This window comes from Scomber scombrus, chromosome 3 (assembly GCF_963691925.1).
Source record: "Scomber scombrus chromosome 3, fScoSco1.1, whole genome shotgun sequence".
NCBI lineage: Eukaryota > Metazoa > Chordata > Actinopteri > Scombriformes > Scombridae > Scomber > Scomber scombrus.
The window spans coordinates 35,545,526-35,556,989 of NC_084972.1; the positions used below are offsets into that span (position 1 = coordinate 35,545,526).

General features: G+C 45.1%; 1 protein-coding gene across 3 annotated transcripts in view; it reads right to left on the reverse strand.

Moving 5' to 3' along the window:
• The window catches only part of LOC133977850 (protein FAM107B-like), an 11,941-nt gene extending 2,838 nt beyond the window's left edge, over positions 1-9,103 (reverse strand). Inside the window, exon 1 of one of the 3 annotated variants that reach the window (XM_062416145.1) lies at positions 8,871-9,101. In XM_062416145.1, the coding sequence (XP_062272129.1) occupies positions 8,871-8,901 (31 nt within the window). In that variant the 5' untranslated portion in view covers positions 8,902-9,101. Of the gene's footprint in view, positions 1-8,870 lie in introns of all 3 variants that reach the window. The other 2 variants (XM_062416144.1, XM_062416146.1) reach the window with 2 other exon arrangements.
• Between the last annotated feature and the right edge of the window lie 2,361 nt (positions 9,104-11,464).

Below are 11,464 nucleotides of genomic sequence, written 5' to 3' on the forward strand. Positions count from 1 at the left end.
TTGTCAAAATAAAACATCTTCAAAACTTCATCAGTTTGATTTTATATTTAAATCAAACATAAAACACAGTGATCATGTTTTATTATAGACTGCAGTATGAAAACAGTCCTGCTTTAATAATATTATGTTATTAATGAGAACAGACTAGCTAGCTTTAATAATATGATGTTATTAATGAGACCAGACTAGCTAACATTAATAATATGATGTTATTAATGAGAACAGACTAGCTAACTTTAATAATATGATGTTATTAATGAGAACAGACTAGCTAACATTAATAATATGATGTTATTAATGAGAACAGACTAGCTAACTTTAATAATATGATGTTATTAATGAGACCAGACTAGCTAACATTAATAATATGATGTTATTAATGAGAACAGACTAGCTAACATTAATAATATGATGTTATTAATGAGACCAGACTAGCTAGCTTTAATAATATGATGTTATTAATGAGAACAGACTAGCTAGCTTTAATAATATGATGTTATTAATGAGAACAGTCTAGCTAGCTTTAATAATATGATGTTATTAATGAGACCAGACTAGCTAGCTTTAATAATATGATGTTATTAATGAGACCAGACTAGCTAGCTTTAATAATATGATGTTATTAATGAGACCAGACTAGCTAGCATTAATAATATGATGTTATTAATGAGAACAGACTAGCTAGCTTTAATAATATGATGTTATTAATGAGAACAGACTAGCTAACTTTAATAATATGATGTTATTAATGAGACCAGACTAGCTAACTTTAATAATATGATGTTATTAATGAGACCAGACTAGCTAACATTAATAATATGATGTTATTAATGAGAACAGACTAGCTAACTTTAATAATATGATGTTATTAATGAGAACAGACTAGCTAGCGCATCAAAGCAACTGCTGGTGGTCGATAGGCTATTTTTATCTTTTCTAGCACCATGGCAACGCGTTCTCACTCCCAACTGAGCTGCCAACATGACGTCATGTCATATTTAATATTATGGAGATAATAAGAGGTACACGTGGTCACACATGCGCACTCGATGAATATTTTCCCGAAAATAAGACATTTTAAATCCCGGGAAAAGAAGCCAATTTTCCAGGGAATCCCGAGAAATCGATGATTTTTAAAAGGCAACACTAGCTGAGCCCTGGTCATTTAGTGGAGACATTATGCATATATGGGTTCCCAATCCAACCATTCTTTGTGTATTATTTTATCATTATTAAGGGAAAAGCACTCAAATTTATGTCCATGGACATTATAATGAAAAGGCTATAGGCTTAATATTAGTTAGCATCCAGCGTGCTGCGTGGACTTCATTACATCTGCTGCACCGCTGCTACCACAATTATGAGATGGTAAGTTTATTATCTGTGACTGTGACCTTCATTAAAGTCATATTTTACTAATCTGCATTATATAAACTAACGAAAGTTAAAGTCATTAAACTAAGTCTTACTTTTACTGGTTTTTGCTCAATGTGTGGGAGGTAACCGTGCCTGAGTACAGTTGGGTTTGAGGTAATGTGAGTGCGGGCCAGCGGGGGACAGGGGGGGGGCATCCTGCTTCAGCACGGTACGGAACAACTGTTAACCCGCTAACGTTACGTTGTTAACCCGCTAACGTTACCTTGTTAACCCGATAACGTTACGTTGTTAACCCGCTAACGTTACATTGTTAACCCGCTTACGTTACATTGTTAACCCGCTAACGTTACATTGTTAACCCGCTAACGTTACCTTGTTAACCCGCTAACGTTACATTGTTAACCCGCTAACGTTACCTTGTTAACCCGCTAACGTTACATTGTTAACCCGCTAACGTTACATTGTTAACCCGCTAACGTTACCTTGTTAACCCGCTAACGTTACATTGTTAACCCGCTAACGTTACCTTGTTAACCCGATAACGTTACATTGTTAACCCGCCAACGTTACATTGTTAACCCGCCAACGTTACATTGTTAACCCGCTAACGTTACCTTGTTAACCCGCTAACGTTACATTGTTAACCCGCTAACGTTACATTGTTAACCCGCTAACGTTACATTGTTAACCCGCTAACGTTACCTTGTTAACCCGCTAACGTTAGCTTGTTAACCCGCTAACGTTACCTTGTTAACCCGCTAACGTTACATTGTTACCCCGCTAACGTTACCTTGTTAACCCGCTAACGTTACATTGTTACCCCGCTAACGTTACCTTGTTAACCCGCTAACGTTACATTGTTAACCCGCTAACGTTACCTTGTTAACCCGCTAACGTTACATTGTTAACCCGCTAACGTTACCTTGTTAACCCGCTAACGTTACCTTGTTAACCCGCTAACGTTACATTGTTAACCCGCTAACGTTAGCTTGTTACCGCAGCTGCAGACAACAGCTGCGGCTCGTTCATTCTGACATTAGGCCCTAGCCTCCATCACCACCGCCCGTGGTTCACATCATTACCTTCTAGTTGTTAATGTGAAGCCTTTACAGATCTGTCACTAACCGGCCAGTTAGAGTCCACACAGGAAATAAACAATCAATCATTTATTATTAGTAAAAAATTAATTAAAGTATGCACTCCTTTCTTTTTTGCTGAGTAGCGTGGACCAAAAATAAATAACTCAAAAGAAAAAACTTCTCCTAAACCCTGAAACCATAACCGAACTAACTCAAATAACCCTTTCAATCTTGGACAACTAACAAACAAATGTGCTACGGTCTCAGTCTGTGAACAGAAAGGGCAGCTATCATTTTGGTCCGGATCCAGGTGTGCCACGTATCTGTTTGTAGCTACTGCACCATGTACAACCCTCCACTGGAGGTCAGCTGTCCTCTTATCAATGGGCAGCTTGTACAAACTTCTCCAGCAGCCTTTTGGGGATTTGCCCGGGCCAAAAAACTCAGCCCACCTCGACACTTTCACTCCTGTGAGAGAGCGATAATGTGACACTTTGACACAAATCATATATGCTGCTTTTTTTGTCAGTCTCTCAAACACCCCCAACTGTGGAGATGTAAAAGTCAGAAGAGAATCCTCTTCGTCCTCCCAATCCGCAACAGCAGGGACAACAGTCAAGGATGGAAAAACATATCTTCCATCATCATTCCACTGGTCGACATAGTGTTCTACAGAACCTCTCAGACTCTCCGGTATGGACCTGAAAACCTCTGTCACAATTCTGGACTTCAGTCTGGAAGATCTTATTTTATCCATCTCCCCCAAAACATCAGTATTTGACAGTGTAGACTTAAGCAGATGTCCCAATTTTACACAGCTGGCTTCACGGAATGCAGTTCTCAGACTAGCTGAAGACAGGGTCTCTGACTTTATGAATTCACTAAAAAACAATGGCTCTTCCAACAACCATGGTCCACGCCGTGACTCCGGATCTCTTTCAGCCTTCAGCACCTGCCACGCCTGCAGAACTGACGAGTAGAAGGGAGTGAGCCCATCAAGGTCCATCTCTCCAAGTCTCAGAAGAAAAAGTTGCTTACCATATCCGAGACGACCAACTCTTTTCAAAATGATCTCTGCAGTTTCTTGCCACCTTAGTCCATGATGATACAGCAGCCTCTGTGCCGCCCTCAGCCGAAAAGCCAAAATTCTGGAGGACACATCCATTAAACCCTGTCCTCCCTCTTGTCCTGGCAAGTACAAAGCAGCAGCACGAACCCAATGCCTGCCAGACCAGAAAAACTCTATCAGAGCCCTCTGGATCTCCTCAATAAGACCTTTGGGTGGAGATAAAACAGATAATTTGTGCCACAGTGTCGAGGCGACTAGGTTATTAACCACAAGGACTCGTCCCCTATAGGACAGCTGAGGAAGGAGCCATTTCCATTTACACAACTTGGCACACACCTTCTCCAAAAGACCTTCCCAGTTCTGTTGTTGAAATGCACTTGTCCCTAAAAAGACCCCTAAAACCTTCAAGCCATTAGTTCCCCACTCCAACCCTCCAGGTAGACATGGTCTCCTGTCCCCATCCCACTGTCCTACCTGTAAGGCCATTCCATGTGTTCTTAGCAACACAGAAACAGAGGAAATGAATTTCTCAGTGTCTTTGAAATAATCTGTAAGTTTAACAGGTCTACCATAAGTCTCATCCAAATAGTAAATGATGTCTTCTAGAGTATATATATCTCCCCCACGACTACACTCGCCACTTTCAGATGCAACTTCAGATCCCGTTTCATATTCCATGTCATCACCATCACTTAGCACTTGACTGCCATGAAGTGATGTTGCAGCGGACGCTGACTCACCATCTTTATCTGCGCTGCTTCCCTGCTGATCCTCCCTCACTACTGTGGAGCTGGTATCATCCACTCTTTCACCCTGCCCTTCATTCATATTTGGCTCAACCGCAGCCTCATTGTGAGCCTGTTCACCAGTCTCAGCCTCATCTTTAGTCTGTTCACCAGTCTCAGCCTCATCTTTAGTCTGTTCACCAGTCTCAGCCTCATCTTTAGTCTGTTCACCAGTCTCAGCCTCATCTTTAGTCTGTTCACCAGTCTCAGCCTCATCTTTAGCCTGTTCACCAGTCTCAGCCTCATCTTTAGCCTGTTCACCAGTCTCAGCCTCATCTTTAGCCTGTTCACCAGTCTCAGCCTCATTGTGAGCCTGCTCACCAGTCTCAGCCTCATCTTTAGCCTGTTCACCAGTCTCAGCCTCATCTTTAGTCTGTTCACCAGTCTCAGCCTCATCTTTAGTCTGTTCACCAGTCTCAGCCTCATTGTGAGCCTGTTCACCAGTCTCAGCCTCATCTTTAGCCTGTTCACCAGTCTCAGCCTCATCTTTAGTCTGTTCACCAGTCTCAGCCTCATCTTTAGCCTGCTCACCAGTCTCAGCCTCATCTTTAGCCTGTTCACCAGTCTCAGCCTCATCTTTAGTCTGTTCACCAGTCTCAGCCTCATCTTTAGTCTGTTCACCAGTCTCAGCCTCATCTTTAGCCTGTTCACCAGTCTCAGCCTCATCTTTAGTCTGTTCACCAGTCTCAGCCTCATCTTTAGCCTGTTCACCAGTCTCAGCCTCATCTTGAGCCTGTTCACCAGTCTCAGCCTCATTGTGAGCCTGTTCACCAGTCTCAGCCTCATCTTTAGTCTGTTCACCAGTCTCAGCCTCATCTTTAGCCTGTTCACCAGTCTCAGCCTCATCTTTAGTCTGTTCACCAGTCTCAGCCTCATCTTTAGCCTGCTCACCAGTCTCAGCCTCATCTTTAGTCTGTTCACCAGTCTCAGCCTCATCTTTAGCCTGTTCACCAGTCTCAGCCTCATCTTTAGTCTGTTCACCAGTCTCAGCCTCATTGTGAGCCTGACTGTTTGAATCCGAGCGACCTTCCGCAGCCTGCTCCGCCGGCTTTTTATGCGGACACGCAAAGCGCTTATGCCCCACATCTCCACATTCAAAACACTTTGTGTTGGAGTTGGCATACACCATATAATATCCACCTTCATATTTCAATCTGAAAGACACTTCCAAAGATTGTGTTGGCGAATCCAAAAACATGTAAACCTGTCTACGGAGGGACTGCACATGAGAAAGCTTCGGGTCCTTACAGCCCAAACTCACACTATTAAACCCGCTTGCAAATTTACCAAAACGTCTCAACTCACTCTCTAACATCGTATTAGGAATGAATGGTGGTACACCAGAGATAGTGATTTTAATCGAAGGCACAGCCAGAGGAGAGACTTGAACAAACAAATCATTCAGGATAATGCCATTTTCGATCAATTTACGCACGAAGCGCTCCTCCTTCAAAAACACAACAATTGCTTTATTCATCCGGGACGCAAAACACAGATTGCTGTGCCCAATCTGATCTCCCACCGCAAGTAATACCTGCTCAACTGTCACACCGGGTCAGAAACTATTCTAACCCCATTCTTAATAGACACGGTCGGCGTTTCACCTGACGCCATCGCACCAGAAAAGCCAGCGGCAAAAGCCGCCGAATACACTATCAGTTTCCAAGTTAAACAGAAAAACCCTTTACCTGATCATGCAAAGAAAAGAGAAAACAAGAAAAAGTCCTACGGCCACAGATTGAAAAAGAAAAGAAACTTCCGTGCCAGAGAAAAAAGTCCTTCACCACTCACTCTCCCACAACTCCCAGCATGCACATGCTCAGAGAAAGAAAGAAAGAAAGAAAGAAGGAAAGAAAGAAAGAAAGAAAGAAGGAAAGAAGGAAAGAAAGAAAGAAAGAAAGAAGGAAAGAAAGAAAGAAAGAAAGAAAGAAGGAAAGAAAGAAGGAAGGAAAGAAAGAAAGAAAGAAGGAAAGAAGGAAAGAAAGAAAGAAAGAAAGAAAGAAGGAAAGAAGGAAAGAAAGAACAGATTATCGGCATCTGATCCGAGTCTCTGAGACAAAGATCAAGTTTCACAAAGACTCAAAACTGACACCAGAGATCAGAGAAGCTTCATATTTCACTGCACCTCCTCCTGTCTGCACCTCCTCCTGTCTGCACCTCCTCTTCTCTGCACCTCCTCCTGTCTGCACCTCCTCCTGCCTGCACCTCCTCCTGTCTGCACCTCCTCCTGTCTGCACCTCCTCCTGCCTGCACCTCCTCCTGTCTGCACCTCCTCCTGTCTGCACCTCCTCCTGCCTGCACCTCCTCCTGTCTGCACCTCCTCCTGCCTGCACCTCCTCCTGTCTGCACCTCCTCCTGCCTGCACCTCCTCCTGTCTGCACCTCCTCCTGCCTGCACCTCCTCCTGTCTGCACCTCCTCCTGCCTGCACCTCCTCCTCCTGCACCTCCTCCTGTCTGCACCTCCTCTTCTCTGCACCTCCTCCTGTCTGCACCTCCTCCTGCCTGCACCTCCTCCTCCTGCACCTCCTCCTGCCTGCACCTCCTCCTCCTGCACCTCCTCCTGTCTGCACCTCCTCCTGTCTGCACCTCCTCCTGTCTGCACCTCCTCCTGCCTGCACCTCCTCCTACCTGCACTTCCTCCTGTCTGCACCTCCTCCTGCCTGCACCTCCTCCTGCCTGCACCTCCTCCTGTCTGCACCTCCTCCTGCCTGCACCTCCTCTTCTCTGCACCTCCTCCTGCCTGCACCTCCTCCTGTCTGCACCTCCTCCTGCCTGCACCTCCTCTTCTCTGCACCTCCTCTTCTCTGCACCTCCTCCTGCCTGCACCTCCTCCTGCCTGCACCTCCTCCTGTCAGCACCTCCTCCTGTCTGCACCTCCTCCTTCTTTCTCTTCTTCCTCTTCTTTCTCTTCTTTCTCTTCTTTCTTTCTCAGCGAACACAATTAAAAGCAAAACTAAACTAACAGTAATATAAAGTGAGCAGCGTCTCCTCTGGTCTGATGAAGTGATGAAAGGTGAAGCTGAGATTCATTCAGCTGCAGGTCTGAGTCAGTGAGAGGAAGAGGAGCATTAACCCAGCTGGGAATCAAACCAACAACCTTCTGACTGAGGAAGCAGCAGCAGGTTAACATGGAGTCTGATATTCTGGGTTTAGAAACACACTGAATGAAAATGATCCATAAACAAAGAGGAAGAATCTTCCTTAAGGTTAAATGTTATCATGTAAACAGGAAACAGGAAGTTGTCTCACTGCGTTCTTTCTGCTCCACCTTGACGGAGCTTCAACGCTCAGAGACGTTTCCTCTCTTATAGACGTAGAGGCTTCACAGCAGAGCTTCAATGAGACAGACATCAGCTGTGATCATCAGCTGTGAGACATCAGCTGTGAGACATCAGCTGTGAGACATCAGCTGTGAGACATCAGCTGTGAGACATCGGCTGTGAGACATCGGCTGTGAGACATCAGCTGTGATCATCAGCTGTGAGACAGACATCAGCTGTGAGACATCGGCTGTGAGACATCAGCTGTGATCATCAGCTGTGAGACATCAGCTGTGAGACATCAGCTGTGAGACATCGGCTGTGAGACATCAGCTGTGAGACATCGGCTGTGAGACAGACATCAGCTGTGAGACATCAGCTGTGAGACATCGGCTGTGAGACATCAGCTGTGAGACATCGGCTGTGAGACATCAGCTGTGAGACAGACATCAGCTGTGAGACATCAGCTGTGAGACATCAGCTGTGAGACATCAGCTGTGAGACATCAGCTGTGAGACAGACATCAGCTGTGAGACATCAGCTGTGAGACATCGGCTGTGAGACATCAGCTGTGAGACATCGGCTGTGAGACATCAGCTGTGAGACATCAGCTGTGAGACATCAGCTGTGAGACATCAGCTGTGAGACATCAGCTGTGAGACATCAGCTGTGAGACATCAGCTGTGAGACATCAGCTGTGAGACATCAGCTGTGAGACATCAGCTGTGAGACATCAGCTGTGAGACATCGGCTGTGAGACATCAGCTGTGAGACATCAGCTGTGAGACATCAGCTGTGAGACATCAGCTGTGAGACATCAGCTGTGAGACAGACATCAGCTGTGAGACATCGGGTTTGGTGCTGCAGACAAACAGCAGCAGGTGAACTTTGCCTCTGAGGGTTTTGTGGACTTTGATATTGATTCTAACAGGAAGTGTAAACTGAAGCTTTGTTGGTTTATTGACTTTAGTTCATGTCTCTGTTTCACTGAGCAGGTTCCAGTAAGAGAACGTCTGTCTGATCATCTCCAACAGGATCAATAACAGACCAGGACCAACTGGACCACAGAGTACTGGACCAGAACTTTGTGCGACTTTAACAGCAGCGTCTGTTAAACCCTGAGGAAGCTTTATTACCGTTAGCAACGAGCTATAACATCATGAACACATGAATTATTTATGAGCAGCTTAAATCTGAACCAGTCACTGAGCTTTAACATCCGGACACACTGAATCAGCTGACACGTCGTTTCCATAGCAACAACACATCTGATGAGTAATCTGTCATTATTCAGTCTCACCAGACTTCACCATGCTGGTCCTCTGATCCATATCCTGGTCCTGGTCCTGGTCCTGGTCCTGGTCCTGGTCCTGGTTCAGGTCCTGGTCCTGGTCCTGGTTCTGGTCCTGGTCCTGGTCCTGGTCCTGGTCCTGGTCCTGGTCCTGGTCCTGGTCCTGGTCCTGGTTCAGGTCTCAGTGTGAGTCAGTCTGCATGTTCTCCTCACTGAGCTCAGTGTAAAACAACAGTCACATGATCCTCTGCTCCTCCTCCTTTTCTTCTGCTCCTCCTCCTCTGCTCCTCCTCCTCTTCCTCCTCCTCTTCTGCTCCTCCTCCTCCTCTGCTCCTCCTCCTTTTCTTCTGCTCCCCCTCTGCTCTTCCTCCTCCTCCTCTTCCTCCTCCTCCTCTTCTCTTGTGAGTTCAGCAGGTTTAACTGAACTTATAAAGTGTTTTCTACTCTGTCTCATTCACACTGATAACAGAACCTGCTCATCAGGAGGAGACTAACATTCACACACCGTTGGCATAGCAACGGGAGCAGTTTGGGGTTCAGCACCAACATGCAGACCGGAGGAGCCGGGAATCGAACCACCGATCTTCTGATTGGTGGACGAGCCGCTCTACTTCCTGACCCGCTGTGCTGCAGCTGCAGACGGGTCTCAGACCAGCAGAAAGGGTTCAAACATCCGTCCTTCATATTAATTATTGATTATTGATTCTAGTGAGCGGTGCTGGACTCTAGACCCAGACTGATATATCGGTCAGCTGCAGGGGCGGAGCTTACGGAGGGCGGTACTCCCCCAGCCCGGGCCCAGAGGAGCCGGGCCCCTCACCCGGACCGTATAGAAAGGGAAGGGGATCCCCTCTCCCGGCCAGTTTGGGTCATGGAAGCAGAACCTTCCACGGGTGGATCTGAGTAACATTATATTCACAAGTACCAGAATCAATGGATATGTGAGGGGTTATATAGGTTGTCCCCAGTCAGGATGAGTCAACTTTACAAGGACTGACTTTAGTCATGGAGTTAAGTGTAAAACATGTAATAAAATGTTGTGCTGCATCATGACCGGCTTCATTTCACTCTCACAGTTAACTTTACAACGTGCACATTTACTAGCGGATCGCCGATATTGGCTCCAAGTGTATTCTGGGTAAAAACGTCATCAACCATCCACCAATGTCACTGAGCATATGGACGCCTATACTTACAGACTATAAAGTAAAAACACGGAGGCTCTGCTGTTGAACAGGACGTGCGCTCTTCTTCTTCCCTTATTACTCTTCTTCACTTCACCTTTTTTCGTCAGCACAAAAACACACACTTCCTCTCCACCCCTCCAAAATAAACCCCCCACATATACAATGTAAACGCTAAACCGGAAGAAACATAAATTGAGGGGGGGAGGGGGGAGGGGGGGGGGGGGGGGGCTAAAGTCTTGAAGGTTGATGGTTGTACATAAACAATGTGTTATGTTTGTTGTTTCTGGCACATCAATAAAAAATAAATACTGTTAAACATAAATACATCATTAATGTTTCACTCATAAAGAATTATATATATTAATGTTTATATATTAATGTTTATATATATTACTGATGGATCAGCGTATTGATTACTGATCGTTATTCCCTGTGATGATGTCATGTGATGATGTCATGTGATGATGTCAGAGAGCTTCAGACTCACCTCTGCTGTGTTTTCCATTCTTCACACACGGCTGCTTGGACGGCGGCTCGCGGTTGATGCTGTACGCTTTCTGCAGAAGAAGAAGAAGAAGAAGAAGAAGAAGAAGAAGAAGCTGTTTAAGGCTCAGAGATTAATAAGATGATGAATTCATAAATCAGTTAAACTAGATTTAAAAGCAGCATCAGGTTTGTTAAAATGTACATTTAGTATTTTTGTTGGTTTTATATCATTTGAAATGACATTTACACCATTTTTTACCAAAAGTAAGACTGAATGCTCCTGAAAATGTCAAATGGTGTAACCACAAAAGAATGATACATATTACATATTTTATCACCTACAGTGTATTTAAGTGGACTTATACTAATAATGACTTCATTTAACCCTTATAAGGTATTCAGGTCCTTGGGACCCGTTTTCAGTTTTTAGTTTAAGAAAAATGATACAAATAATAATTTTTTCAAACTAAGATTCATTGGCTCATTTTCTGTGAGGAACATGAATCAGAAATTTTTTTCGATGACCCCCCCCCATATACCCCCCCTACACATTTATATTACATACAGGGTCTTCGGGTCCACTGGACCCGGGTCTAGTGAAAGTGTGTAAAAGATCCTGTGCACCCTCATTTTCCCTTCCTCCTCTCTGGGCCTGTGTGTGTGTGTGTGTGTGTGTGTGTGTGTGTGTGTGTGTGTGTGTGCGTGTGTGTGTGTGTGTGTGTGTGTGTGTGTGTGTGTGTGTGTGTGCGTGTGTGTGTGTGTGTGTGTGTGTGTGTGTGTGTGTGTGTGTGTGAGAGAGAGAGCGAAGGAGAGTGCGGGAACAGGTGCACCCACCTGTACCCAACACTATCTGCACCACATTCCCACATTTCACCCTCTGTGTTGGGGACCTGACACTTAGCTGTGTCAGCGTGGTTTCATACAGCAGCT